General features: G+C 42.4%; 10 protein-coding genes across 17 annotated transcripts; 5 read left to right on the top strand and 5 right to left on the bottom strand.

The window, feature by feature from the left end:
- Positions 1–79: 79 nt before the first annotated feature.
- Positions 80–4148, top strand: Glos (Gaulos). Of its 5 annotated transcripts, none has more exons than XM_089263271.1 (5): positions 80–149; positions 545–668; positions 735–3197; positions 3268–3386; positions 3453–4148. In XM_089263271.1, the coding sequence occupies exons 2-5, from the start codon at positions 557–559 to the stop codon at positions 3828–3830; spliced, it is 3072 nt and encodes a 1023-aa protein (XP_089119397.1). In that variant the 5' UTR covers positions 80–149; positions 545–556; the 3' UTR covers positions 3831–4148. The 5 variants fall into 5 exon arrangements, with proteins under 5 accessions (XP_089119397.1, XP_089119399.1, XP_089119398.1 ...); XM_089263273.1 differs by lacking the exon at positions 80–149 and adding an exon at positions 151–173; XM_089263272.1 differs by lacking the exon at positions 80–149 and adding an exon at positions 213–235.
- Positions 4149–4877: 729 nt separating this feature from the next.
- Positions 4878–8917, top strand: Vap33 (VAMP-associated protein 33kDa). The gene is made up of 7 exons (XM_089264791.1): positions 4878–5171; positions 5230–5399; positions 7391–7543; positions 7613–7722; positions 7824–8051; positions 8117–8221; positions 8288–8917. Exons 2-7 carry the CDS (start codon positions 5333–5335, stop codon positions 8441–8443), a joined length of 819 nt encoding a protein of 272 aa, XP_089120917.1. The 5' UTR covers positions 4878–5171; positions 5230–5332; the 3' UTR covers positions 8444–8917.
- Positions 8918–10784: 1867 nt separating this feature from the next.
- Rab27 (RAS oncogene family member Rab27) lies at positions 10785–14629 on the top strand. The gene is made up of 3 exons (XM_018109714.3): positions 10785–10972; positions 13602–13812; positions 13889–14629. Exons 2-3 carry the CDS (start codon positions 13654–13656, stop codon positions 14414–14416), a joined length of 687 nt encoding a protein of 228 aa, XP_017965203.1. The 5' UTR covers positions 10785–10972; positions 13602–13653; the 3' UTR covers positions 14417–14629.
- A 146-nt stretch (positions 14630–14775) lies between these two features.
- On the bottom strand, positions 14776–17650 carry LOC108657191 (trypsin eta). The gene is made up of 4 exons (XM_018109710.3): positions 17502–17650; positions 15986–16163; positions 15306–15591; positions 14776–15165 (listed from the first exon to the last, which is right to left on the bottom strand). The coding sequence occupies exons 1-4, from the start codon at positions 17551–17553 to the stop codon at positions 14800–14802; spliced, it is 882 nt and encodes a 293-aa protein (XP_017965199.1). The 5' UTR covers positions 17554–17650; the 3' UTR covers positions 14776–14799.
- Positions 17651–17923: 273 nt separating this feature from the next.
- On the bottom strand, positions 17924–19680 carry pck (Claudin superfamily protein pickel). Its single transcript, XM_018109713.3, has 4 exons — positions 19467–19680; positions 19181–19389; positions 18735–18930; positions 17924–18680 (listed from the first exon to the last, which is right to left on the bottom strand). The coding sequence occupies exons 1-4, from the start codon at positions 19543–19545 to the stop codon at positions 18394–18396; spliced, it is 771 nt and encodes a 256-aa protein (XP_017965202.1). The 5' UTR covers positions 19546–19680; the 3' UTR covers positions 17924–18393.
- A 293-nt stretch (positions 19681–19973) lies between these two features.
- Positions 19974–20785, bottom strand: LOC108657197 (uncharacterized). The gene is made up of 4 exons (XM_018109719.3): positions 20650–20785; positions 20504–20586; positions 20268–20450; positions 19974–20203 (listed from the first exon to the last, which is right to left on the bottom strand). The coding sequence occupies exons 1-4, from the start codon at positions 20783–20785 to the stop codon at positions 20045–20047; spliced, it is 561 nt and encodes a 186-aa protein (XP_017965208.1). The 3' UTR covers positions 19974–20044.
- Positions 20630–24871, bottom strand: LOC108657195 (mpv17-like protein). 3 transcript variants are annotated; one of them, XM_018109717.3, is made up of 6 exons: positions 24731–24871; positions 23151–23304; positions 22923–23056; positions 22724–22855; positions 22507–22659; positions 20630–20793 (listed from the first exon to the last, which is right to left on the bottom strand). In XM_018109717.3, exons 2-6 carry the CDS (start codon positions 23263–23265, stop codon positions 20755–20757), a joined length of 573 nt encoding a protein of 190 aa, XP_017965206.1. In that variant the 5' UTR covers positions 23266–23304; positions 24731–24871; the 3' UTR covers positions 20630–20754. The 3 variants fall into 3 exon arrangements, with proteins under 3 accessions (XP_017965206.1, XP_089120919.1, XP_017965204.1); XM_089264793.1 differs by lacking the exon at positions 20630–20793 and adding an exon at positions 22074–22424; XM_018109715.3 differs by lacking the exon at positions 20630–20793 and having other exon boundaries at positions 22074–22659.
- LOC108657189 (trypsin-1) lies at positions 20655–22159 on the top strand. Of its 2 annotated transcripts, none has more exons than XM_018109707.3 (4): positions 20655–20795; positions 20853–21213; positions 21276–21629; positions 21695–22159. In XM_018109707.3, the coding sequence occupies exons 2-4, from the start codon at positions 20977–20979 to the stop codon at positions 22067–22069; spliced, it is 966 nt and encodes a 321-aa protein (XP_017965196.1). In that variant the 5' UTR covers positions 20655–20795; positions 20853–20976; the 3' UTR covers positions 22070–22159. The 2 variants fall into 2 exon arrangements, with proteins under 2 accessions (XP_017965196.1, XP_017965195.1); XM_018109706.3 differs by having other exon boundaries at positions 20655–20799.
- A 249-nt stretch (positions 24872–25120) lies between the features above and the next one.
- Positions 25121–25948, bottom strand: LOC108657198 (uncharacterized). Its single transcript, XM_018109723.3, has one exon. The coding sequence runs from the start codon at positions 25777–25779 to the stop codon at positions 25222–25224; it is 558 nt and encodes a 185-aa protein (XP_017965212.1). The 5' UTR covers positions 25780–25948; the 3' UTR covers positions 25121–25221.
- Positions 25949–26235: 287 nt separating this feature from the next.
- On the top strand, positions 26236–27562 carry rux (roughex). Its single transcript, XM_018109712.3, has 2 exons — positions 26236–26391; positions 26448–27562. The coding sequence occupies exons 1-2, from the start codon at positions 26361–26363 to the stop codon at positions 27287–27289; spliced, it is 873 nt and encodes a 290-aa protein (XP_017965201.1). The 5' UTR covers positions 26236–26360; the 3' UTR covers positions 27290–27562.
- Positions 27563–27736: the final 174 nt, after the last annotated feature.

Genomic DNA, 27736 nt, shown 5'->3' with positions numbered 1-27736 from the left:
GACCGATAGGTTTTCCTGTGGCAAAAAATCGCTTGCCGCCACCCGCCAGACACTGCACAGCTGTTTGCTGCTTAAATGCACGACGTCACAATCGTGCAGTTAACGGAATTGCGCAGCTAGCAATTTATGTATAAAAATTATCATGAATTGTATGTAAACATACTAGTTTCCGTGTATAGTAGAAAAATTTCCATTTATTCAGCTAGCAATCAATCCTTATTGGCTAAAAATTCAAGTTCCTCCACTCAGTGCAACCTCTTCTGTTTCGCATACCTGCGGCGAACACTTAAATGAACGCCAAATCTAAAGCGCCATCGCTGTGTTTAACCTCGTTGACGGTGCATGCATATTTTTGATAGTTCATATATGAGAACATTCACGTAGTTACCCTTTGATGGGAAATGTCAAAACAAGTAGGCGGTTGTGATTTTGTAAAATAGTTATTCATTTGATTTATGTGCGCTCACCTGGTGAGACTTGCTTTCGAATTGTATGCCTGCGGCGAATTCACGTGTTTATTATTGTTTTGACGATTGCATTCCAGAACGGCTTGAAAATGGAAGATTTGCGCGCTTTAAACAACTGCGAGCCGTTTAAACAGCTACGCACTGGACTTACCAACTATCATACATTTGTGAAGCCGTTGAATAGCTTCAACTATATTAGCGGTAAGTTCTCTTTTGCGAAATGAATTAGTGCAAAAACTCAAATGCCGCCGCTTCGCTTCCTTCCAGGCAATGATCAACAAATCAAGGATATAGCAGAAGTTGTGCTAAATGTGCTGCTGGAGCATGAACTGGTTATTGAGAACATATTCCTAGTTAAGGCTGAGGAGCATCTGGAGGTCAAAGTGAATCCTGCAGGTGACTTGGATCGTCTGCGCGGCATACTAATGTATTTGCTACTGAACACCGCCATGGGCAACCAGGAGAAGGAGTTGGAACTGGCCAAGTGGAACCCGCAGTTTGTGCACTTGCTCAAACAGTTGCCGGAGCCGCTGACGCAGGTTTTGACTGTGAGCATCGCTTTGCTCTGCGGCCTCCACGAGTTGCTCTTCGAGTTCCTCGCCTATGGGCCCGCCTGGCTCACATCTCAATACTTCGATGGTCTCAGCGGTGTCCTGAACCACTTTGTGGAGAATACGGTGGATAGGCTCTCGTACATTGCCGGCGCCCTGAACGCCGTCACTAACGCAATCTGCCATAAATATTCAATGCCGATCATCGATAACTCGATGGCGCTGCTCCAGCGTCACTTGCTATCTAGCGAAGATCGTCTGCGCAGCGCTCTGCCCACCAGCAGCGGCCGTAACCGTTATTTGGGCAAATCGATTTGCATGCTGCTCGATGTCATCGTCAAGATCTTGAATTGCCTGGAGAAGCCGCCACAGGCACCCGACTACGCGGCCATATATACAATGAACGCGTCGCCGGTGCAACCGGACAATGTTCCTCTGCCCTCGGCTCAGCAGCAGCTGGAGATCTTTGTCTGCAAACTAATGGACTCCGTCCAGCTGCTGTTGCAGTTGATCAGCGTGGACACCTATATGACCTGGCACGAGATGAAGTCCGATCACATTCTCTTCAACATGCAGGCCCAAGTGAGCAACAGGTGCCTGAAGGTCACCCAACTGCTGGCTTCTGGGCAGAATAAGTACGAGTCGCTCTTCAATCATTCGCTCAATTCTCAGCTCTCGAGCTTTGTGGGTGGCGCCCAGACCATCGAGCAGTGTCTGTCTGACCTCACCCTGGGCGAGCTGCTCAGCTTGCTGGACGGCGACTCGGGTGAAGTGACTGATGAGGAACTGTCTAAGGCGCTCGATGAGCTGCTGTCCCGTTCCATTTCGTTCGGCAGCGCTGAGTGTGTCCAGAGCATGATTACGCACAAGCGTCTAATGGGTACTAAGCATCTCTTGCTGATGATTGAACACTTGGGTCAAGTGGTGCAGCTGCGTAAAGCAGAGGCTGCAGAGATCGACGTCAACTTTCCTGCTGGCAATCAGGAAAATGGGCAGGCTGATAAAGATGCACAGCAGAAAACGGACACTCAGCATCCATTTGCAGACAGTGCAGCTACTGAGGAGGAGACGGAGCCATTGCTATCGGGTGAGAACGAAGATGAAACAGACGATAACTGCACGTCCAGTGAGGACGACGATGATTCATACCAGTATGACAATGAGATAGCGGATGTCAATGTGCCGTATACCGAGCTTATAAGCAGCCTAGTGGTACCCCTTTACAAGGACATTACAGACATCCAGGTGAAGATGGAAATACTGAATAAGCGCGAGGAGCTGAATCTGCTGGATCAGTTCGTATTCTACCAGCCAGATCATGTGCCACGCCGCATCTTCTTCTACAATCAGCTGACCTACTTAAAGGACCGCTTCCCAATCAATGAATTTCTGAATCTGTGCTTCGAGCAGCCCGAAGAGTCCTGGCTGGACTTCGCCCGTTTGGGCATGAAGCATAAGAAATTCTGTCTGCTCTACTTGGGTGTCATCAAGCGTTGTCTGCCCCACTCGCTGATCCTAATGGAATCGACTGTCAAGAGTCTGCTGTACGACACCCAGCTGATCACCCAACGCGCCAACACTCAGTATGCCTTGGCCTCGACAGAGATGCTGCTGTGTCTCTATCAGCAGCCCATCCTGTTGCAGAAGTTTGACACGCCTCTGCCAATGCTGATGCTGCAGCAGCATAAGCTGCCCTTCCGGCACAGTCAGGAGCGCTTCTTGGCTGACCTAGCCGGGGCCTTGTCCAAGTACTCAAAGAACAATAACTTCAACGCCGTGGAGAAGACAATGCTACTGCTGCTCCAGCTGGATTCTGTGGAGCGGCAGCTGATGAAGACCGCCAAGGATAGGGTGAGGACAAAGCACACCCACCTCAATAGATTGTTGCAATCCAAGGCAAGGACAAATTGCAATACCAAAAGCTACTCATCATCGATCATCGCAGTCGAGGTGCGCCGAGCGCGCTATCAGCTGCAGCTGGCCAAGGCCCATTTGATTCAGTACAACTCATTCCACAGATATAGAGTAACCAACTGGGACATCATCGCCCAGGTAGTCCTAACCATGGATCGGCTGAGAGAGAAGCCAGAGAACTTCCAGCTGAGGCGCATCGCAGCGCTCGACCAAACTATAAAGTATTACATACAATATGCGAGCCGCCTAATAACGAGCAACGAAGGTGAGTCCCTGTCATCTATAATATTATTATATTATTGACTGTATTCATATTGATGTCTTATGCCCTGCAGAGATGCGTGGGCGCTTGCGCCAGCTCATTGATCAGAAGGTAGAGCACAAACACTTGTGGCACAACGAGGAGTTGGACATGCTAAGGGATGTGAAGCGTTCGATTGCTGGATATACCAAGGTAAGCTAAAGCAATTACTAAGTACTACAAACATTATATATTATATTTAAATTGTTGTCCCTGCAGCTGATTAGCGTGGCATCGACTGTGGAGGCGATGCAGCTGCTGCGCAACGCGATTCGTCTTAGTCTCAGCTTGGCTGTGTTGAAGCGCTTCGCGGATCAGGTGGATACTATGGACTCAGACAGGGGCCAATATGCTTACAACTTTATATTCAAGTGCTACATGCAAGTGATCAGCTCTGAAATGATTCAGAAGGCCAACCCCAGCAGGTATCCGATGCTCATTGAGCACATTTTGCGTGCGCCAAAACTCGACAAGCCCGAAAATATGCGTGCCGCAATGCCGAATTTGAAAATTCTACTTCGTCCCTCTGGCCTTAGGAACCGAATACTCATACAGCGTTATGTCGCCGATACTCTAGCTGCAGCCAACCGCAACTGAAAGTTCTGCATCAAAAACTACAAAAATGTACACTTATTTTTTGTATAACGTAAAATTTTGCGTATCAACAAAAATTTAAACTAGAATTATGGCGCCATTGAACTCGTCGCCTAAGCAACAGGGCTGTTATCTTAACATATACACATATATATTTACGAGAAAAGGAATATACATACATAAAACATAATATGTAAACAGAAATATTTGTATACACATTAACATTATCATCATAATATCGATATTGGCGCCAATGAATTCGCCGCCAATATTTTGTCATCTAAAGAATCAAGGGAGCAGCTGTACGCTAGTCCAAAAAAAAGAAACAAATTTGATATGTATAACAAAAAAAAACGATGTGAACACAAATAAATAAAATACACTTGAATAAATATCAGAGTTTTAATTAGAAGCTGAAAAAGCTAATCAAATAGTTGAGCCACCGGTTAGATCTCTTATATTAAGTCTTCAAATCGTGGCGCCCATGAATTCGCCGTCGTACTGCCTTTCTTAAAAAGGGAAACATGGGATTCATCACGTATATACCGAAACACGAACAAGAAATATGAAAGACAATGTAAATAAAAATAGAAATGCATTGCTTCTTACAGAATGCCTTTTATTATTAATTTAAAATTTTATTATTTGTACCATTGCATTGGCTGCCAACTGATGTCGAAACAAAGGGCTGCAATGATGCGATAGAATCGTCACACGGGTTTTTATATCGATCTGGTAACTCCAATTACCGGCTGGTCTGGTACGCTATTTGGCTGACGCATGCGTCTAGCATACATGTATGACGGCGGTGACTGAATTTTTTTTGCATACGAAAATTTTGCTGCTGAAAAGTACGGAAGCAGAAGTGCGTGAATTAACGTAGTCAGTGAGGAAAGCCAAACATTTGTTAATCACATATTACACATTTAGCGGCTCGCGCGAATTGCAAACAACTCACGTTGATCGTCGGTTTTTTTTTCGCACGCAGCAGCCTCGTGTATTTAATTTTTTTTGCGCATACACTTACCGATATTTTTTGGTTGCACAGGCAGTCACACACTAACATATATATATATATACACAAATACAACCAAAGCAACGACGAAGACAAGAAGAGCGACGACGACGTGAAGCGCAGTGAAGAAGAAAAAAAACAAGCGAAATCGAAAGCAAAATTTGTCGATTTGAGTCGAGTCGAAACAAAACTCTTTCAAGTGTGCTAAGCTAAAAAAATAAGAATACAAATTAACATTCGAATTTGAATCTTGTAAAGTATTTCCAAAAATCGAAAAAGTATAGCGCAAATAAGACACATACACATAGAGAGGCCCATAGAAAACGTAAGTGGGCAAAAATGTAATCACAAGTAATTGCATTTATTTCATTATTGTTCGCCAGGAAGCAACAGCAGCAGCAGAAATTCCGAGGACGGACAGGAATCGGTAGCAACTATAAGTTATTATCAGCAGTAGCAGCCGCAGCAGAAGCAGCAGCACAACCACAAAATGAATAAAACGGCACAATTCGAAGCTCCGTTGACCATTGAGCCACCGCATGAGTTGCGTTTTGTTGGTAAGTGTATAATATGTATATTATATATTGAGTACGAATGTGAGTATGGCTGTTCTTGTGAATCGAATTGTACATCAGAAAAAGAAGCGGTAACGGCCGCAGCGACATGTACATGCATGGGTACGAGCGTGTGTTTAACTGCATTTATGCATTAGCATTTGGATTTTCCTTTTGCATTTGTTTTGTTTTGGACTTGACAAAGAGAAGGCCACTATCGTGTGTGTGGCGGCATATCGATCACTATTTGTTAAGACACCGATGGACAGTTGAATGCGTATTGTAAATATTGCCGCTGGTCAATTGCGGCGGTCGGGCGAGCAAACTGCAAAGTTCACACGCATACAAGCACGCGCGCGCACACACACACACACACTAATGCATGACTTACGCAGGGCCGCTTTGCCGACTGTTTTTCTCTCTCTTCTATTCACTTTGCACTGTACGTTTTTTTTTTTTCTACACAGCTTATCAATAATTTTGTTCTATTAGTTTTTCCTTTTTTTCTTATTCCACTTTTGTTTTTTGACATGTGTATTTTCGAGGGTACGTGTGTGCGGCTGTTTTGGCATGTTGCTGCCAGCAGCGGCAGCGGCAGCGGCCGTGGCGTCTTTTTCGTTTTGGAAATGCCGCCACTCGTCCTTCCTCTCTCGCTCTTGCACTCTCTTCGTCTTACACGCGTGCTCTCTCTCTCTCTCTCTCTCTGTCTCCCTTGAAACCTTTGCCGCTGTCTTTTGGCTAACATTTTATTTTTATACTCAACAGCTTTCATGAGCCATTTTTTTTTTGTTCTTTTCTTTTACTTTTTGAATTTTGGCCAAATGGTAACAACAACAATGCATATGACAGCACGCTTTGATTTGTGTTGCACAGTGGGCCGTAATGCAGTAAAAGCTAATCACAAATAACAATTGCCTCTCATGTTGACCACGTAGTTAGCCTTTGCTCACTGTACATTCATATGCCTACGTATGTGGTAGTGCATATTAACATATGTACATATGTATGTGTGTACATACATGCATACAGGCATGGTCGTCTGCCGTTAACTATTCCGCCAACGATCATCGGCGTCCGACTGCACACACACACACGCACACACACACTTGCATAAGCATACATACGTGGCCTATATAACATTCGTACGGCAGTTCTATTGAATGAATTTTCCTTCAAAAAAGAACAGATTCTGAATCGCCAAAAGAATGTTTTGATGTGCTTTGCTACGTGCGTGTGTTTGCATGCGCGCGCTTGTTTGTGTGTGTATATGTATGTTTGTGTGTGTTTTGCTTTTAATTCAATTAATTTGACATGAAGAGCCAAAAATGATGGCTCTAAAGTGCATGAACATAGAATACCCTATAAAAAGAGATGCGTATGCATATGCGGATGATGTCAGGTGCGAATCGTCTTATTGACAGGTAGATTATCGAGCTCTGCCTATATTCTACCTACATATCTATGTATGTATGTATGTATATATTATGTACACGGATTGGCTGAATAGGAATGCTAGGCCACAGCTCACATGAATGAACCCAGAGCCAAACAGCTGGTAATATAATCGAATAATATTTTATGCAAACAAAGCCAGCTTTGCGCGCAGCGAATATACCCAATTAGAATGACGCAATGGGGCAGAGCTTTAGCATTTATGCGAGTGGGCTTGTTACTGGGGAAACTCAAAAGGATATTTAAGCCAGACAAAGAGCGGATACGCGAAAGGGCAATGACACCCCGAGATCTTATCTAATAGTTAAACAAGTTAGAGTGGGACATTATTGGAAGCGAGAACGGGCGAGTAAAAGGAAAGTAAAACTACAACTAGCTACGGCGGGATCTGGGTTCAGAGTGAAGACAATTTTGAGAGGACAAATTCCTATTTATACATACATATTTACAATTCAGTTAGATAATAAAACACTTGCATATATACATACATACCTACATAAACATATACCACAATATATAATTTCTTGCTTTCTATTCTACAGGTCCTTTCAATCGACCAGTGGTGACAATCATGACCTTGAAAAACAATACGGTCAGGACACTGGTCTTCAAAATTAAGACCACCGCTCCGAAGCGCTATTGTGTACGTCCAAATATTGGGAAGATTGCGTCTTATCGTACGACGCAGGTGGAAAGTGAGTAGAGCGACGCGCCTGATAATCTAAATCTGATTCTATAATCTTGTTTTTTTCTGTTTTCTATAGTTTGCCTGCAGCCTTTTATGTATGATCAGCAGGAGAAGAACAAGCACAAGTTCATGGTGCAAAGCGTGCTGGCACCACCTGATGCCGATTTGACTGATTTATACAAGTTGGTAAGCAGCTGTAGTTCCTATCCATCAAAGAAGGGGACTCTCGCTCTCTTCTCTGTGCCTCGCTCGCTCTAACTGCATGTATTGTTTGTTTGCCATTCTAGTGGAAGGAACTGGAACCTGAACAGCTTATGGATGCCAAGCTTAGGTGCGTATTCGAAATGCCGCCTACCGACGACAATGCAGAGAATAATAGTGGCAGCGGCGCCGTCGTCGTCACCGGTGCCGGCTCAACCAGTGCCGGCGGCAGCGTGGGCACCAATGCGCCGGCATCTCTCAGCTCTGGGGAGGTGGTCAAGAGCGATACAACTGTGGCGTCCGTTGCTCCACTGGTATGCGTGTGGCATCATATTGACAAAGACTTGGAACTAATTTACATATGTATATATCTGTTTAGTCACAGAAATTGACCGATGCTGAATATGCCGCAGCCCTGGCGGATGAGCTTAGGGACCTACGCGCCCTGAACGGCGAACTGCGAAAAGAGAATCTACATTTGAAGGCAAGTTGATACAATCATAGTGTTTACAGCTATACATAATGGATATTTCCTCTTTCTTTTCTCTAGGATCAAGTCACACGCTATCGTAGCTCTCCGGCCGCCAAGCAGATCAATGAGCCCTATGCTCCGGTTCTGGCTGAGAAACAGATTCCGATCTTTTATATAGCCATTGCAATTGCTGCCGCCTTTTTTGGTCTGTTGCTGGGCAAGTTTTACCTCTAAATGCCATAACAACAACAGCAACAACTACAACAACGAACACAACAACAGCAGCAGCAGCCACACAGAAACAAAAGCAAAAACAAACATTTGTGGCACTCTCTAAAAACTTAACAACAATTGGTTCATATAATTGCTCATTTGAACTTAAAAATAATTTTCTGTTATACTATATACAGACTGCAAAAGCAACAACAACAGCAACTGCAAATCCCACAATATAAATTCAAATGAGCAAGAATATAAATTTATAATTTGTTTCGGCCATTGAAAGCTACCAAAATTATGTAAACATATATACACCCACACACACACATACACGCATACACATTAAGGACACATGGTTAGATAACGTAATTGTTAAAGTAAAACAAAAAATCTAAAACAAAAATAACCGTAAGCAAATATGCAAATGCAAATTGCATCGCAAAAGTAACAAAAGCAATAGTAACAACAAAACAAAACGAAAAAGAAAAACAAATTCAGTCGTAAGCCGTAAGGAGACAGTTCAACTCATTCATCAAAAGCCTGTCTCTCTATCTCTACCTTTCTCTGCCGCTCACTCGGTATACCGCCAGCAGCAAGTCGATCATATGCATGCAGTGTTCAGCATGTCGTCTCGCTCTCTTACTCTAACAGTCTCTTATCGTTATATTCACACTCACACTAGTAATTCAGTTCTGTTGACTGCGGCGTTGCGCGTGCGTTGTTGCTGCTTACACCAATAATTATAGCATGGCCTCTGCATATATACACTCACACACACACATGATCCATATATTTATATGCACACACACACACACACACACACACACACACATACGTACGCACGCCTACTTATAAATGATTTTTTGTGGAAAGGAAAAGGAAAAGGCTTTTGTTCTTATAAATTTTTGTTTTATTTTTATCGTCTTAATTGCACTTGCATTTACTTTTAAATTCACTTTGGAGTTGCTAACGGTTCATTTGCCAAGTAAAAGAAACTAAACACATGCATTAACTATAAACAAACATAATAAAAGAAAAACGATTTAAGTAATAAAACATGCTAATGTATTTGTGCTGTTGCAAAATTCCTATAAGAGAAAAAACTAGGCAGATATCTCTTCTGCCACTAACAGAATCAAAGTTCTGTTTGCCTACATAAACACGAACACAAACACACATAAATATATGCATACGCAAGCACAAGCGCTTGGCTACGAGCTTGTGCGTAAGCTGGAAAAGGAAAGAATATCCAATCAGTTTGTATAAGCATTGACGAAAAGGAATAAAAAATACCACACATAGTCACACAAACACACGTATATACACACATTGTTAATGCAGTTTATGGTTTTTAGCATATTTCTATTCAAAATGTAAATTACTCTTAGTTTATCCCAAAATGAGAACTTTTTTTTTTTTAATATATATGAAAAACATCTATATATATAATGTCTAAAACATGTACTATAAAAAAGAAAAAAAAACAAAAACAAAGCTTCGAATTCGATTTCACTTTTCTGTTTCACATTGCAAAGCATTAAAAAAGGGTATATAGATTTATATATAAAAAAATTATATATGTATGCATATATATGTATATATATACATATAAACTTATGAATGCTGTATTTTCATAGACATGATTTCGTATTAAATGGTTAACCTAGAAATACAGTCAAAAAAAAAAAAGATAAATAAAATAAAATAAACGCATATAAGCAAATCATAAGCAAAATGTACTTGACGTCAGCTGTAGAAGAAACTAACAAATTCACAAAAACAAAAACTAAATAAAAATGAAATGAGAACAAACCCAAATTAGCCGCAAAAGTAAAAAACAAAACTGCTATAGAAATCGAATTGAATGAACAGAAGCAAAACTAAATTTAATATTTACAGTATGAATCTTAAAAACGAAGTGTTTTTTTCTTAAAGGAAAAATAAAAATATAAAAAACATTGTTAATTAAACATCAAATATCATTTAAAAAAAGAATAAATTGAAATAAATTAGCAGCCGCTGTTGCTCATACTCGTAAAATTCAAATCTGAAGACAATGCGCGCCTTTGCGAGGCTTATCGATATTTGCTATTCTAGCCAAATATCGCCATTGCACGCGATTAATTTTATGCGATTTTCAGACGCTGCATTCGCATTCTTTCTAATATCGAAATGCTATCGATAATGTCGATATCTAACGCTTTCCATGCGCACATCTCTGGTTGCCGCGCATAGCTTTGAAGCTTTTTTGGTCCTAACAGTTTGCGTTTGTCTACGCACCGCATTCCATTAGTCCTGTCTGTGATGCTGTAGATGCTGTATCTCAGCACTGTAAACAAATCGCGCACGTGCTATAAATAACTGTTAGTACAATATAGCTCATTCACATATCAATTGAAGCAGTTGCACTGCTATTTAATTTTGCTGTCGATTATTAACGAAACCATTATTAAATTTACGCGCCAATTAACATATCATAACAGAAATGCATTTACACAGCTTAAAGTAAATGCCCAAGTCTCAAATGTACAATGCGTGGTCCAGGTAAGTGCTACTGCTTGAGTCTCCTCCACGAACATAACACAATTAGCTGTGTCTTATTTTTAAACGGACACACGCACACACAGGCACGCGCGCACACATGTACAGAGATACACAGCTACACCCTCCTACGTATACAGTTACACGTGTAGAGTCCTCGCATTCAATGCCAACAACAATTGCAACAAGTAGCCAGCCACACAGCAAATCACACTCACACATACATATGAACACCATATATTAACACGCACAGACATGCGCTGGCTATTTAATTGCGAGCATCCGCATGCACACACACGTGCAATTGGCTTATGTCCCATCTACATATATATGTATCTACGTGTGTGTGTGTGTGTGTGTGTGTGTGCGTGTGAGTGCTACAGTGAAAGGCATTTTGCGCGCAACAATACAATTAAATGAGGACTGGGTGCCCCTTCTCGGTAATGGCAAATATGCAGCGCCAAAAACTGTGCTACATTTTTCCGAAATCATTTTTAAAATATCTCATTATTGCGTTTTATTCTTTTCATTCTTTTAATTATTTTATTTATTTTTTGTTTACTTAGGGTGTTTAAAGGACTTGCAGACCTAAGCTTGAGTTAATATTTATTTTAATCAATGTTTTTCCTTTAAGCCCTGTACTCACTCAAAATTAGAATTCAGAGTATAACAGTTTTATTATAATGTATGCATCAATCATTATTCCAGATCATAGCGATAAGCTAAGCTGATTTAGTCCTGTACGTCTGTTAGTTCGTCCGCCGGCCTCTATGCACTGATACATATGTACATATGTATGTATTTTGTAAACCGGCCACAATGTAAAGTTTAAAGATTTAAGATTTATCATGTGACGAATACAAGGATCCCTTCAACCAGTCTTGATTAGGTTTTGTTATTTGTATTCATGCAATATAACAAAATATATATATATATATATATATATATATATAAATTATAATTAAATTATTTTGTTAAGTAAGCTGGAAAGAAGTGAATGCATATATTCACTTTTTTCTAGCCGTTTGCTCTAGCAGAGCGTTCACTGTAATTGCGTACGCATATATGTATTTAATTTTCTTTTTCCCGTCTACCCCCTTCTCACTCTCTCTATTTCTATTGTTGCTGCAGCAATCACACACAGCTCTTTGCTAATTAGTTTCACTCAATAAGCTGCATTTGCTTATTGTATTACTGAGAAAGGAACTCTGAAAGGCTTTGCCTCACTTTTCTTAGCATCTTTCTCTCTCTCTCTCTGCCTCTGCTTTTCAGTCTGGCGTTTGGTGTTGCCCAAAAAGGTAACACCACACCTTAACGCACTCGTTCACTGCGTCTCGCCTTTCTCCTCTCCCCATTTCTATCTCACAGGGCTCATCAGCCGAAGGCTCCTCTCCCTTTACCTCGGCTTCTACATGCTCTAAAAGGGAAAATCCCGCCCCTTATCCACCACCTTTACCAAAAAAAACATTGGTTATCTCTCTCACTCTCTCTGTGGTTCGCTCTCTCTAGCGGTGCTATTTTTGAGCCACGCTAAGCTCTCAGCTTCAAAGCAACTCCATCTGAAGTCTAGGCAATCATTATGCGATCCAACATAATCCGCTTTGCATCTGCGGTTCTCTGCCACGCCTTCAATTCGTACGCCCTAATTATGGCAAGGCATCCAATATTTGGAAATACCTTCGCTTTGATATTTTGGAATGAACTTGTGTGCGTGCTAAAGCGTAACCTCAAGCCACCCACCAACCCTAAGCTGCCAAAACACCTTCGGCACAAGACCGCAACACAGACAGAGACAGACACACTCTGACGCACACATAGAGAACATATTTCCATAAGCATATTCAATCTACATTTGAATATAGACTTCATAAGCCGGTGCTTCAGGCGCAACAGACAGAAAATCAATAAATCGAGATTTAATGAGTTTGCAAATATTTGATAGCAGCTTCCCAACTGTCTACCTCCGTCTCTTCAGCCGCCCTCTACCCCCGTTACTCTATGTCTTTTTCTTTGGGCAATATTTGACATGAACTTCCTGTGTGTCACTTTTCGGTCTCCTTTCCTGCTGACCCTTCTCTCTTGCTCTTTCGCCCTTTCTCTCTCTCTGCTCACTCGGTCTCTCTCTCTCTCTCTCTCTCTCTTTCGCTTTAATTGGTGCTTTCAATCAGGCCTATCTTGCGACAGCAACCACTTTGTACGTGTCTTTATTGACAGGACACAAGTCTAATAGGTAGTTGGGAGAATTTTTGTTTCCATTTGCTCCTCTTATCCGAAAGACAAGGCACAGGTGGTCTCTACTCCTTTCTTTTTGACAGCAGCATCTTCTCTTTGTCTCACTCTACTTCTCCAATTATTGTTTTCCTTTTTCTCTTAATTCTTGGTGTCTATCTCGTTCCCGTATCTATAAAACATTCGCTCTAACTCACCCATTCTACTATTTCTACACCACTCTCTGCCTCCCTCGCTATATTCATCTCTCTCTCCTTATTTCTCCTCCCCGTCTTGCCTCTGTCTATCTGTATCTGTTCTCTATCAATACACATACTTCTCCATCTCTTCCCTCCCTTGCCCTCGTTCTAACTCCAAATTTTCTTGTGACAGCATTTTTCTTCTAATTTGCTACCATCAACAGGATGGTGATGAGTGATGGGTTTCTGGGATGGTGAAGGATAGATGTTGGCAGAATGACGACCGCCAACATTGACTACGACTATTTGCTCAAGTTCCTGGTGCTCGGTGACTCCGGCGTGGGCAAGACCTGCCTGCTCTATCAATACACAGACGGAAGATTCCACACGCAGTTCATATCGACCGTTGGCATCGACTTTCGGGAGAAGCGGCTGGTGAGAGAGCGGCAGCATCCAACTATCGCGTTCCTCCCATCCTCCCCAATCTGATTTATATTCTATTCCATCAAAGGTCTACAGCTCACGTGGTAGACGGCATCGCATCCACTTGCAGATTTGGGATACGGCCGGACAGGAGCGCTTCCGCTCGCTGACGACGGCCTTCTATCGGGATGCGATGGGCTTTCTGCTCATCTTCGATCTGACCAGCCAGAAGTCCTTTCTGGAGATCACCAATTGGCTGGAACAGCTGCGCATGCACGCCTACACAGAAGATCCGGACGTAGTGCTCTGTGGCAACAAATGCGATCTACTGCAGCTGCGCGTCGTTAGCCGGGAGCAGGTCACCGCTCTCGCTCAACGATATCGTCTGCCCTACATCGAGACGAGCGCCTGCACCGGAGCCAACATACAGCAGGCAGTTGAGCTGCTCGTTGGCCGTGTCATGGAACGGATAGAGAATGCTGTCTCCAATCGTGACTTCACCCTGCTAATGGCACAGTCCCGTCGACTGCCCAACATCGCCTACGGCCCGGATATAGTTAGACTGCATCAAGCCAATGGCAGTCCCCCTCGACGCAATCGCAACTGCAATTGCTAAGCTTATCCGGTTTGCCAGATAACAATTTGGAATTTTTAACTGGATCCGTTCAATTTTTTTTTTGTAATTGCTCGACGGATCCAGAAAGCTGCAATTGCTTGATATATCATCTGGCTATTCAGATAACTTTTGGCCAAACTATGAGAAACTTTATTCCGTTAATCCGTTTATCTATGTGTGTTGACTGTAAATAAATGTTGCTTGTTGATTAAAGGACCCTGCTTTCAGTATTATATCTGAAAGCTACTGCAGCGGCTAGGCTATCCGGACGGTTCTCCGCAGCTATTCTATCCGAATATTTAGTATGCAATCATCTGGTACTTATCCGCAGCCAACTAAGCATAAATCAGCTAAAGCTATTTGAATTACAGCTAGAATATAGTTTATTTTCTTCTTAACCATAACCAAAAGGCACAGCCGAACCACAGCGCGAGCAACTGCATCAGGCTTGGAGCTGTCAGGGCGGAGTTGCCGTTGCGCTCTTCGATCCATTGATGGTAATACTGAACGTCCGCATAGACGCCGGGCAGACCCGCCTCGGCGCAGCCATAGCCCCAAGAGACAACGCCAATCACTCGGCCATCGTAGACCAGGGGTCCGCCGGAGTCGCCTTGGCACGAGTCCGTCCCACCTCTTAGCCGCCCAGCGCAGAGCATGCCTGGGAGCAGGCTGCCTGAATAGATAGTGGAGCAGGTTTTGTGACGAATCGTGGTCACATTGGCAGTGAGCAGCACATTCGAGAGCGAGCTCTGCAACGGGAGTAAATCCGTAAAGTATATAAATTGCAGGGATGGATGAGTGCTTGGATATCCATTGCATTAATCAATATTCAAGTTCAATATTCAATTGCATTGAAATATTCAATAGCTGGTTAAGGTAATCCACTCACCTGGTTGGTGCGTCCCCAGCCGGAGACTTGGCAGGTGACTCCAGAAGGAGTTGGCTCTGTGGCCAGTTGAATGGGCGCCACAGTCGGGTGGCTGCTATTGACGGGGAGGCCGGTGCGCAGAAACATGACGCCCACATCGTCGCGCATGCTCTCCGTGCTGAAGGTGTTCATGTAGGCAATGGAGCTGACGTCGGACACAATTGTTCCATTGTTGCGCTCGTAGCGGTTGAGGGTGCCCATCACTACTACGAATTCTTTTGCCTTGCGATAGCGCTTTTTTGAGGTGCTGCGGATGAAGTAGGATTTAACCCATGATCTGATTAGCAACAATAGGTCTCACTCTACAGGCTCCCGGGAGTTTTCTTTCTATATATGCATAAGTTGCTCTGCATATATGCCTCTTTTATCCCATTGCTCATACGGATATAAAAGGGGAAATACGATTCTTATCTCCCATAGACTTTCCATACATCCCAAATGCCTTTACTCTACATGTAGTTCGATATCATAAGTACTCCCGCTCTCTTCATCTCCCCCTCCATAGATACTATACTGTTTCAATCTCTATAGCTCCCATAGCGCTCTAGTTCCCTTCCCTCTGCATGCAGACATTTGGATAAAGAAGACTCTCTCTCGCTCGCTTTCTCGGCTCATATCCCCTAGCTCCTACTTTTACTCACTTGAACAAGCAGTGGGCGGCAGTTAGGACCTTGTTAGGCCCTATCAAAGAGCCTCCGCAGATGTGGCCACTGCCAAAGTTGCGATCGTTCTTCTTTAGCCTGATGGAAACCATATGCTTCGTGTCTGCTACGCTGGCCACAGTTCCATTGATAATGCGCGATTCTGGCACCTGAGCGTCTGTGAAAGAAACTCTTTAGTAGCTGCAAATGAGAGAAAGGCAGAGAGTGAAAGTGAAGGGGAGAGAGTTTCGAATGCGCACTTGACAACTCTTGTAATCAAAAAGTTTGCTGCCCTCTCGCCTGTCCACCCGAAAAGTGGGTACGCTTTTGGCCTTGCCGCCGTATCTATTACGCTTGTTTTTTCTTTACGTCAATTTCCGCTCTGTCACAGTGGCAAGACACGACACAGCCGATGATTAACAACCAAGGCATGCACTTATCTACGAACGTCGAAGTCTGAATACCCTTGAGCAGGCAGATAACTCTGTATATGTAGATATGAGCCCTAACATATCGATCTATTGTAACTCTGTACTGCCCCATAAAGTGGTGAATAAAGCGGATAAGTCGGAAGGGTACCTGGATAAGTTGTACAGCCAGATGGAGGTCCCTTTATCAGTAGAGAAGTGCAGAGACAATAACACAGTGTATAGGTCAGGTTTACAAACTTTATCCACTCTACCATATAATAATACCAAAATTTTCCGTGTCATCTCATCGTTTAAGTTAAAACAGAGCCATATACCTCCGTCAAATTGTGTTTCCCTCCTTTCTCTATATCAATTTATGTATATACATATGTCTAAATTAATATCTACATGTATGTATATTTTCTCTCAATTTATGTTTCTATTACGTTATTTAACAATAGATCATTTCCCATAGCATATGTATGTATATATAATAAAGAGTTCGTCCGTTGATAACATTATCTTTATATGCAGGGCTTATAAATAATTATTATAAAATTCAGATATTTCAAGTGAAGTGGGAAATCGAAGCAAGTTTTACAACACTTGCCGGTCTATGGCCAATCCATTAGAATAGAACGAGAAAGCGATAAAGAGAGCTAGAGATTACGCTTTTCCTAGAATATGACTAATGCATCAAAATATTTGAAAAAGCACATTAAATTAAGAACATAAATAATAGGAGATATGGCATAGAACATGATATAAGAGCGAGTCGAAATAGACAGAAGAGAGGGAGGGAGAGAGAGGCGGGCAGAAATAAGCCTAGAGAGACTTTGTCTGTCTCTCTCGGAGAGCGAGGAGAGTTAGCTGAAGGAAAAGTGTTAGAGGACAAACAGAAAGAGAGAGAGATATATATATGTATATATAGATAGAAGAGAGATGGTCAATTTTTGACAAATGAAAACGAAGATATTAGAATCCCATATCCAAGACACAGATCATTTTTTATATATGTACATGTATATAGACGTATGTATATATTTATAGGTGGGTATATATGTATGTGTGGGTGTATACTTGATTCCTAGAATTGTTTGGCTTACAAATTTGTCCAGAAATAACTAGCCAACAGTAGAGATAAAGGAAACCACGCATTATAACGTTTAGACCAACGTGGACAATAATAAAAAAAAAAATAAAAATAAAAAAAATAACAGAAAAAAGAAGTTAACAGAAGTAGAGTTCACGCCTCTTTTTTTTTTTTTTTCTTTTGTTATTGTTTGTGTCACAACCGAATTTAGTCAACGCGCAGCTTGAACTGAATATTCGATGGCAATCGACAGCGGCAACGATTTGTGCTCCAATTGGCAATTGTTATTTTACTATCAGCAAAATTACGACAGAGGTCAGATAAGAAAAAGAGTTAGAGTAAGAGAGGAGAGATAGAGGCAGAGCATGGTTTTATGACACATACCTATACCAACTATATATTAAACACAAAATATCAAATAGATCAAAGCTGCAATCGTATTTTGTGAATTGTATTTCTTTTGTAAAACTTTTTGCACTTACAGTAAATGTTTGAATATTTGTGTATAAATAGATATGTTTAAATTGAAGATAATCAGTAAATATATGTATATATAATCGAGACACAGATCTATAGATACAGTCAATGTAAATAGAGATAAATGCAAAAGTTGTATGAATTCGAATTTGATTTGATAGGCAAATTGGACAGATTTACAATGTACATATAATATTTATATATATAGATCTATATATGGACGGTTGTTACACTGATATAACTAAGTATACAAATTTGCACTACAATTTCCAAAAGGCACTTAGGTTAAATTAGAAAAAAAAAAAATAGAAGAGATTCTGGGTGCAGAAAAAGTTCTGCTTGGACGGCGTTTCGAAATGTTTCTTGTAAATGGAATTGAAGTCGAGCTGCGTTAAGTTGAATACAAAGCTTCTGCATATGGTTAATAACTATATGTAGCCCTGCAGGCTGCGCGATTGGCTATGATGATGACGCGGTGGCTGATAGCCAGGCTCCTGCATTTCCATCTGCATCACCAGATTCTTTTGCTCGCCGCGTGCCTCGTAGGCCTGGCGGGCTTCGCGCTGCAGTATGAGAGCAGCCAGGCCCAATAGCATGAAGGTTACCACGGCCAGGGCGTACGACCAGCCAAGCACATTGAATTTCGGATACATTAGCCAGTCGCGTCGATAAGCACAGCCGCCAAAGATGCAGACGGCCAAGAACATGAACAGCGCTGCAATACGCAACAGTTAGTCTATATATACATATAGGAACACCATCTACTTACAGGACACGGCTGTGCCTATGTAGGACAAGCGTATGAGCAGCCATTCGTACTGCAGCACAGGCTTCAAGGGCAATCTAGTAATGGTGAGCGAGAGCAGTGTCAGCACAGTGAAAACTATGATGAATGACATTGTTACAAATCCCTGTACGGCCATCAGCCAACCAGGCAGCAGATATTCACGTATCACATAATAATCCTAAAACAATCGAGAGCAATTAGTGCATTATTACAGCTATGAGATCAGAGCTCCTAGATGAACATAAGACATTTAGTATTATGTGATCTATAGTACCATAGCAGTCAAGTGCAACAAGTGCTACGCTTGATATATTTAGTACTTAATAGAACACTTTTTAGATCAGTTAAAGACAACAACATAACGAATATCATGTTTTAGTACATTTTACACAAATAGAGTCGCATATAAGCACAGTGGAATTACTTACATGTGAGAAGATCAAATGGCAGCCTGTGAACTGCTTGGGGAATTGGTAGTTCGGATAGACAAAGTTCTTGAAACAGTATTGCCAGAGGCCCATGTTTTTGAAGCTGCTGCGTGTTTCCTCATACGATTCGATCCAATACGGTGAGCAGAAGGACATCATCAATACAAAGAAGCTGGCAAACGTGACAATTGCTCCAAAGACGACTCCATCTGCAGGCACACACAAACACATGCAAATACAGTTATTTGTTCAGCTATAAACAACAAACGTTGGCTGCGTCACTTACTTGTCGCACGCGGGTAGTCGCCCTTCTCCACGCTTGTGTCGGTGGTGTCCTGCGACTGCTGTTTGCCCAAATTGCGCATTTCGAAGGTACTTTACTTACAATATGAAAAAAAACTAGCTTTACAAACAATAAACAACTGAAAAACAAATTAGTTCGTTGCACACACCCAACTGCAAGGTGGGGCTAGGGATGACAAAAGTAGAAGCGATGCTTACGATAATAGCGATACTAGCGATAAAAGCTGTCATATCGAAATTTAAGATCGTACTGGTTTTTTGCAGAATCAATACTTTTTATGTAAAAGCTACAAATTGTTAAATTGTTAAAATAAAAATAATTATGCATTTCATACACGAAGTGTTGAAGTAAGGTAGTAAATTTTCAAATAATATTTTATACGATGTTTAATCTGCGGATCGCACTGTAGATATTGTTGTTTTATCGATATTTAGTATATTTCTTGTTTCTTGTTTTTTTTTTTTCAGATCCGCTGGCCACACATTAGTCTTGTTTACCAGTAGTTTATCTTCCCTATTTTATTAAAGCTAGTATTTACAATAACAAACAAAAAAACACAATTAAATAACTTGATCCACTTCATGGTGCTCCAAGTGTTTCATATAAGCCAAAAAACATGTCCAGCATAAGCTGCAGACACTAATAAAAGGCACACGGTTCCGCTCAGGTATCAAAGAGAAGTTGATGGTGGCTACCAAAGGCCAAACAGCTAAGGCGACCTGATTGGCATGAAAATATAAATATATATTTTATATAAATGTTTATTTATATTGGATTAAATACCTTATAGGTGGGCAGAAACTTCTTGCCAACCTCGGCGACAGCTTCTTGCACCGTCTTTGACTCCAGCAAGCTCATGATGAAATAGAAACAGGTCATTGCGGCGGGCGTATATGAAATGGTCTCCACGGCGGCCTTAATAACGCCATAGCGTAGCGATGTGTGTGGCCACATAGCACTGGAGATCTGTGGAGGAAAACAGATGTAGAAGGAAGTCGGCAATGAAACTGTTGAGTTACCTTCACCCAGCCATAGAGCGTGGGCGCTACAAACAATCCACCGTACATGCTGAAGCGAAAGACGCGCCACCAGTCGTAATTGCCTGCATCGCAAATATATCCACATAAGATATATTATATATTAGGCGTATATGTGTGAAACTCACCCCAGCGCTTGCCCTCAAATGTCTGCTGTATCAGGCTGCCCGTGGGCCAGATCAAGCTATACGATATCATACCACGCGCAATGGGATATCGCACGATGAAGCTCTTCAGCTGTTGCCACAGCACTGAGGAAGCCATCTCCCTGCCTGTGTGTGAGTGAGTGCGTAATTAATGTAAATGCATGTAAATCAAGTCACGCTTTCAGCTTGCAGAAACCCAAAGGCCAATTGACCTACTAGCATGCGGGCTAACTAGTTTAGCGTAAAAGCCCCGCTGGGAGACGGGTTAAATAAATGCAATGGCTGCCTGCCTAGCTCTAATCAAACAACATGACACGCCTTTGGTGTACACTGCTGCTGATTGTGATTGGATTGCTGCTCGGCAGAGTGACTGCAGGCGAAGCAGGAGCAGGAGAAGAACGGCAGACTGCCTTCGGCAAGGTTTCCAATGGAGAAGTAGCAGAAGGCAAGAAAGTTGAGGAAGCATTAGCAGGAGCGGAAGAAGATCAGCAGGATGGCAAGATAGTTAATGGAACACTAGCTGCCCAAGGCGAGTTTCCCTATGCCGTAAGCAAATCCAAAGAATAATCAGAGGAATTCTTCAATTCACACACTCTGTTCCTCTTCAGTTGTCATTGCGCCGTGCCAAAACGGGCGCGCACTCTTGTGGAGCGACATTGCTGAACTCGCGCTGGGTGCTGACAGCGGCGCATTGTGTGCGCGGCTCGAAGCCAGAGCAGTTGAATGTGCAGTATGGTAGCAATCAAATCGACCGCAATGCCAGCCAGCTGGCCTGGATAGCGGCCATACACGTGCATCCCGGGTACGAGCCGGAGGACAAGTACATACATGACATAGCGCTGCTGCAGCTGCAGGTGCCCATCCTCTATAGCCGCAATGTGCAGCCTGTCCGGCTGCCCGAGCCACTGCAGCAAATCGAAGAGAATAGCAGCGCCGTGCTCGCTGGCTGGGGCTTGAATGCGGTTTGTAATCAGCACCACCAGTGACTTGGTTCTCTAACTATTCATCCCTTCTTTACACTTTGCAGACTGGAGGCGCGTTGCAAGTGAAGCTGCAGAAGGCGCAGCTGCACGTATTCAGCGACGAGGAGTGCAGTCGGCGTCATCAGACGCAGCTGCATCGGAGCCAGCTCTGCGCTGGCCTGCCCGAGGGCTGGAAGGGGCAGTGCAGTGGTGATTCGGGTGGCCCACTGCTGTTGCCTTCCTTGGACACCCAAATCGGCATCGTCTCGTGGAGTGTGAAGCCCTGCACACGTCCACCCTACCCGGGCGTCTTCACCGAAGTCTCCGCCTACGTTGATTGGATACGGCAGACAGTGGGTCGGAATGACCCACAGCATTCACGGCTCTGGATCGGTAACCTGATTGTGGCACGCGAGCCACCTCCACTCGACACCAATTAACACGTTTGTACTTAAATGCATTTTATTCACCTAAACAACAATTTGTTCTAAATTAAATACAAACCCTTTTATATACAATAGAAGAGAAAAGTCTTGAATCGGTCTACAGCAACAGCAGCAGCTGTCTATATTTGGTCTCCAGCAGCTGCACCTGCTTCTAGCTGTCTTCTGCGCCAAGCGGAAGATGGTCTACTCCTACCCTGTCTTTCTATATAGAATATCAAGAATGAAAACAAGGACAGCATCCTGCTTGATCTCTGATAGCTGCTGCTGCTGTCTCCCTAGCCTCATCTGCATCTCCTGCCTTCCCTGTAGCTGCTGCACTGGGTCAACTTTTTCGCGTGCTTCCTCTCTTCTATGAACAAAAAATAGAACAGCTATGTAAGCAGCTCGATCTCTGGTAGCTGATGATGCTCTTCCTGCTCCCTATCCTGTACCTGTTCGTGGTCCGGCTCCATTGTTCGCGTTTTCATGTATGCCAAGAATATAGTCCAAAGGAGGCTGCAAAAGCTGACGAAGATAACGCGATTGTGTTCCGGCACTAGCGAAAAGTTGATGGTCTGTATAATGGGCCAACAACAGAGGCCCACCTGTCAAGGATGAAGCCAAGTTAGATACTGACTACCTCCGGCCACGGCCTCAAAGCCAGCTAACCTTGTATGTGGGCAGGGCCTTCTCCTTGGTCTCGGCAACGGCTTGCTCAAAGGTCTTCAGCTCCAACAGGCTCATGCCCATGAAGAAGCTAACGCAGGCAAAGGGGCCATAGGACAGTTGCTCCGTTACGGCCTGGAATGTTCAGTTAAGGAGTTTGCCAATCTGTCCGCCATGTCGATCCCGCAGCACTCTTACTCACCTTGAGCAGGCCAATGCGCAGATTCGTCTGCGGCCACATGGCACTGGTGAGACGCACCCAGCCATAGAGGCAGGGCGCCACATAGAGGCTGCCAAAGAGACTGAAGCGCAGTGCACGTGCCCAATCGAATGTCTCTGGGAAGGGAAGGGAAATCGGAATTGGATAATGGACAATAATAATGGATAATGGACATTGGATTTATCTTAGAGCAATCCCTTGTGGACTTACTGAAGTTGCGTCCCTCTATTGTTTGCTGGATGAGGCTGCCCGTGGGCCACAGCAGGGCATAGGTCATCATGCCCTTGGCCATGGGGTGCATTTTGGACAACATTTTAGCCGGCATTTAATCTAACTAAACACTAACTAAACTAAGGAGCAGGCACTGAGGAGCAAAAGCGTTAAATAGACAGTCGTTGGCAAGCCAAAGGCTAAGACAACAACGAGGTCGACGTCGAAGGCGACTACATAGACACATACACACATCAATATAAACAATATATCATGCCTAATTGAGCATATGGCACATAATTATACCCTTCCCTCGTTAGCAAGTGTCAAGGCCAAAACATAGGGCTCAGAGAGGAGCAGGAGAAGCTTTATTCATGAATTATACTTGTGCTTTTTTCTTTCGCTATTCATTGCAATTTTGTAATCATGGATCATGTATGTATGTATGTATATGTATATGTATTCATAAATAGTCAATAATTTAATTTTATATACATATGCATATATATGTATATATATACTATATATGTATGTATATAAATATACCCCTTTATATTACAGATGCACATATGTACATACATATACGTATGTATGTATATGTGCATGTGTATAATGAAATGCGTGTATGCAATTGACCCCTGGGCCTCGCGTGCCGAAGCCTTCGGTATTGAGCTGTACTTGCGTTTTTGTTTGTTTTTGTGTTTGCCTTTGCTTTTGGTTTTGCTGCGCTGTCAGCTGTTTCGTGAAGGCAGGCGCGCAATTTGATGCTGCACTATTTCTCACTGTATTTGAACTTAAATTTGTTAACAAATGTATATTTATTTGCGACCAAGTGTCACTATGGTTGCACGCATACTGAAAGCTACAAATAGTTCGCCACCAAAAAAAAAAAAAAAATTAAATAATACAATTGTCATTGAAAATGCATTTTGTTGCACGATCGTGCAAAAGCTTTTCCGTTTCCTCAATTTTTTTTGGCAGTTGACAGATGGGGACGGACGTAGCGGATGTCAAGGGTGTGCGAATACACTCTAATACAAATTCGTCTGTGTCAAAAAATAAAATGATACAATATGGCCAAATATCAGGCAACGTCTTATGCAAATTTACTAACGGGAAGCTTGCTTATTGGTTAATGCTGTCTTTTAGGAGATTGGCGAAGCACACATGCATATGTACGTACATATATTCATATGGGGATGTTGCTATTTATATACATATGCACATAAGCATATGTGTGTGTGCTTACAGAAATTCAATGTACAAAATTGTCATAAATTATTATTAAACTCGTTCTACACAAGTAGAAATGCAAATACATATGTATGTATGTATGTACGATTTCTACATATCAAATTTGCTAACGGGGCGGCACTTTGCCTGTGTCATAACAAACGTTACGCATGCACACGTACGCACAGCTCATATGCGTATTTATGTAATTGTATGCTGTTCCGCAGATTTATGCGAATCGGCATTTACAAGCTTGATAAGCTACAGATAAGTTCTAAGTGTGTATGTGTGTATCTTGTAGAAACGCCTTGGCCGTCGTGTTGCCACCTTGTAAATCGCGTACTCACATATGTAAGCGCACACACACACATGCGTATGCCTATGTATGTCTTGCTTAAGTTATAAACGAATTAGACTTATTATTATGCTAGTTTTTAGTACTATGTGCATAGGACGCCAGAGACGCCGGAACGTCGCTGCTGCGCTGCTTTTTGCAATGAACTAAATAACAAAAATGATTTGCGTCAGCTGTCTGCGCGTGCTGACGGCTGAAAGCTGCGAAAGCTTTTGAAGCCCTCGAAGTCTGCGTGTGTGAGTGTGAGTGTGTCTAATGCTGTACTAAATTGAGTGGGTTGATAGTTGAAAGCTGCGAAAATTGTTGATGATCTAAACGGTTGGAGATGTATGATCTAAATTGTTGCGAGCGTTTTTAAAACTCTAGAATTGGGTACATCGGATATGTAGACTAAATGTGATCGTTATATTTTAAATGTCCAAGATATTTCATTAACACGCATTCGTTTTATTTTACTGGTGATCGAGCAAGAGGAACCAATCATCAGTTAGCATCGTCTCCCTTTACATCCTGCACATCGTGCGCTGTGCGCTTAACAGCGGTAACCTGTTTATTGAAGATGAAGGTGTGATATGTTTTAGCCAAGGCAGCGCACTTCAACGGCTCCTTGCCGTACTGGCGATAGCAGCTTATCAATTGCTTTTCCATTTTATCGACATCCGCCGAGCATTCGTTGGCCTTGGCCCATTTAATTGGCTGTCCGAACAAATTGTGCACACGATCTAATGTTTTAGTAAATTGTGCCTCCTCAATTTCTGTTGAGCGCCGTGCCCACGATGAAGAGATTTCCATCTGCTTTTGCTGATAAGTTTGCATCTCATCGCTGCTGCCCGTTCCAGCTGCATCTCCAGCTGCTGCACCTTTACGATTACAGTGCTCACAGGTGGAAGCGACGGGTACTTGAACTGGATTTGTAACGGGGGCGGGTCCCTTTTCCGCTTTGGTTGCCTTCTCGACGCGCTCCAAAACTTCCCGGCTGATTTGAAATGGTGATGTATTTGGTATTTGAACAGTTTGCGGTTTGCTATTGTTGGCACCCATATCGAAACTTATTCAAACAAAAAAAAAATGGTATAAATATATCGTGCGCGATTCGTAAAGAAATTTTTAGTTTTCATAAAAATTGTATATATAATATTATAAGTCTGATAACTCAAATTGAATTTTAAATACATGCAGTAGGTTTATTATTTTTGCGTCTGGGCATACTTTTGCTTTGAAATATAAATATATGACTAAAATATATCGACTGGTCGCCGCAATTCTAGTACAAAAACCGAACGATTATAAAGTACAATTTTAAATGGCATACAGCAAATTTACACACATATATTTTTTTATAAACACAATTTTTTATGGAATACATATTTATATATTTATTTTATATATTTATATATACATATATATAGAGAGGTGTGATCAGTCAATGTGTAATTGTGAAATATTCATAGCAGTTCACTTTTGATTCTCAATAAATGAACGTATATTTTTTAATATATCGATACGCGTAATTAATCGATACAGATCGCGATTCGTACATATGCAACGTTGCTGTTTACTTATAGCGCATAAACAAACATTTATTCCGCTTATTGTTGTCTATATAAAGAAACTCATTCAAAATGCACGAAGAAGAAACAGCGGAGCATCCAGGTGAATAAGAAAAGTGGTTTTATCAATTCGTTTTATATGTACATAAATATTCTTAGCGTCCAGCCAATTGTTTCGACGGTTTCTACAATGCATGGAAGATGGCCAAATACGCAGGGAGCTGTCCGACGATTGTATTTTATCTTTTCCCGGACGCTGCTTAAAGGGCGCTGGGCCAGTGTCTAGTTATTTGCGCGCACAACTCGTAGGACGGTATAATCATATAGAGTTTTTGAATGCGCGGCAATGTAATGAGTCAGAGGAATCCGCGCTTAAAGATCGCTTCAGACGTAGCTTTCAATCGCAGCGCGATCGATTTAAAGCCCCAGAAGTGCTGCCAACATCGATGCATTTGCGTGCCGAAAGCGACGAAGAGGTGGAAGAGGAGGAGACTGCAAGTGGAAGCTGTGCCAACCAGTTGATAACACCTCCACGCTCCTGTGTGTCGGCTGACACCATCGAGGTGATGCACTGTATCACAGCCAGTGGATCACTACAGGCATCGCATGACCATAGCGACGGTGGCATTGAACTTAGTGAAAACTGTCAGATGTCATTAACGCTAGGCTATCGCGACACTACACTCGTAGACAAAGATCATACCTCTACAGACATTTGTCTGATTGTCTACGAGAAGGTGAACTCGATGACCCCCGTCGTTCAACGTCATTCGCGGATGCGAAGGGCACGAAATGTGTTAACCGACGACGAGGGCGAGGTGCCGGCACCTCGTAGTGTCCGTCGAACGCTCTTCAGCAACACCAGCGATGACTGCGATGAGGATGCAGTGCAGCCGGCCATAGATCATTCACCTCTTCTGCCGCGCAAGCGCCAACACAAGGGCGATTCGAGTACGAGGAAAACAAAACGCTTAAATGTACTTGGCGGTATGCGCTTTTAGAGGTATTCCATCATAGGATTCATCGATAGCTTGTCGTAATTAGCATTAGCTCGCAATGTACCAAACGTAATTATATAATTCAAGTGGCACCCATGTTGGATGTTGTTTGCGAAGACTGAGTCCACCCGGAAAGATTTTACAAATATTAACAAATGATGTTCTGTACGATGGACTGTTAGCGTACTAAGTTGCTTCAAACATATACACTTATTATGTATATTAATTATATTTTGAAATTTGTTAGGTGTTATAATAAACTTCAAATATATACAAGCGATTGACAGCTTGATATATTTGTATATCTCTGGCAAATAGCTATTACAGAATTTTCAATTGGTATTCAAGCAACATCATTTGAGACGTTCGACATTGTAGTTCGTTACACAGGAAAATATTTTCAACAATCTTGAGCCTGGTTTGTTCACTTCAATAACCATAGTGGTCACT

Source organism: Drosophila navojoa, chromosome X (genome assembly GCF_054131105.1).
Source record: "Drosophila navojoa isolate 15081-1374.11 chromosome X, UAZ_NAV_1.0, whole genome shotgun sequence".
Classification (NCBI taxonomy): domain Eukaryota; kingdom Metazoa; phylum Arthropoda; class Insecta; order Diptera; family Drosophilidae; genus Drosophila; species Drosophila navojoa.
Note: the sequence above shows the minus strand (reverse complement) of the source record. Positions and strands in the feature narration are given on the sequence as shown.

Coding starts and splice junctions, on each gene's coding strand:
- Glos (XM_018107396.2), top strand. Junction 3,198..3,267: donor CCTAATAACGAGCAACGAAG/GTGAGTCCCTGT, acceptor TATGCCCTGCAG/AGATGCGTGGGCGCTTGCGC. Junction 3,387..3,452: donor CGATTGCTGGATATACCAAG/GTAAGCTAAAGC, acceptor TTGTCCCTGCAG/CTGATTAGCGTGGCATCGAC.
- Vap33 (XM_089264791.1), top strand. CDS start 5,333: ATGAATAAAACGGCACAATTCGAAGCTCCGTTGACCATTGAGCCACCG. Junction 5,400..7,390: donor GCATGAGTTGCGTTTTGTTG/GTAAGTGTATAA, acceptor TCTATTCTACAG/GTCCTTTCAATCGACCAGTG. Junction 7,723..7,823: donor TGACTGATTTATACAAGTTG/GTAAGCAGCTGT, acceptor TTGCCATTCTAG/TGGAAGGAACTGGAACCTGA.
- Rab27 (XM_018109714.3), top strand. CDS start 13,654: ATGACGACCGCCAACATTGACTACGACTATTTGCTCAAGTTCCTGGTG. Junction 13,813..13,888: donor ACTTTCGGGAGAAGCGGCTG/GTGAGAGAGCGG, acceptor ATTCCATCAAAG/GTCTACAGCTCACGTGGTAG.
- LOC108657191 (XM_018109710.3), bottom strand. CDS start 17,553: ATGCGTGGTTTCCTTTATCTCTACTGTTGGCTAGTTATTTCTGGACAA. Junction 16,164..17,501: donor AGTTATTTCTGGACAAATTT/GTAAGCCAAACA, acceptor TTTCTTTCACAG/ACGCTCAGGTGCCAGAATCG. Junction 15,166..15,305: donor GCTGGGGACGCACCAACCAG/GTGAGTGGATTA, acceptor CTCCCGTTGCAG/AGCTCGCTCTCGAATGTGCT.
- pck (XM_018109713.3), bottom strand. CDS start 19,545: ATGCGCAATTTGGGCAAACAGCAGTCGCAGGACACCACCGACACAAGC. Junction 19,390..19,466: donor CGACTACCCGCGTGCGACAA/GTAAGTGACGCA, acceptor GTGTGCCTGCAG/ATGGAGTCGTCTTTGGAGCA. Junction 18,681..18,734: donor CATAGGCACAGCCGTGTCCT/GTAAGTAGATGG, acceptor TGCGTATTGCAG/CGCTGTTCATGTTCTTGGCC.
- LOC108657197 (XM_018109719.3), bottom strand. CDS start 20,785: ATGGCTTCCTCAGTGCTGTGGCAACAGCTGAAGAGCTTCATCGTGCGA. Junction 20,451..20,503: donor CGCTCTATGGCTGGGTGAAG/GTAACTCAACAG, acceptor TTTCCTCCACAG/ATCTCCAGTGCTATGTGGCC. Junction 20,204..20,267: donor AGTTTCTGCCCACCTATAAG/GTATTTAATCCA, acceptor CATGCCAATCAG/GTCGCCTTAGCTGTTTGGCC.
- LOC108657189 (XM_018109707.3), top strand. CDS start 20,977: ATGACACGCCTTTGGTGTACACTGCTGCTGATTGTGATTGGATTGCTG. Junction 21,214..21,275: donor AAGGCGAGTTTCCCTATGCC/GTAAGCAAATCC, acceptor GTTCCTCTTCAG/TTGTCATTGCGCCGTGCCAA. Junction 21,630..21,694: donor CTGGCTGGGGCTTGAATGCG/GTTTGTAATCAG, acceptor TACACTTTGCAG/ACTGGAGGCGCGTTGCAAGT.
- LOC108657195 (XM_018109715.3), bottom strand. CDS start 23,265: ATGCCGGCTAAAATGTTGTCCAAAATGCACCCCATGGCCAAGGGCATG. Junction 23,057..23,150: donor AATAGAGGGACGCAACTTCA/GTAAGTCCACAA, acceptor TTCCCTTCCCAG/AGACATTCGATTGGGCACGT. Junction 22,660..22,723: donor AGGCCCTGCCCACATACAAG/GTTAGCTGGCTT, acceptor CATCCTTGACAG/GTGGGCCTCTGTTGTTGGCC.
- LOC108657198 (XM_018109723.3), bottom strand. CDS start 25,779: ATGGGTGCCAACAATAGCAAACCGCAAACTGTTCAAATACCAAATACA.
- rux (XM_018109712.3), top strand. CDS start 26,361: ATGCACGAAGAAGAAACAGCGGAGCATCCAG. Junction 26,392..26,447: donor AGAAACAGCGGAGCATCCAG/GTGAATAAGAAA, acceptor AAATATTCTTAG/CGTCCAGCCAATTGTTTCGA.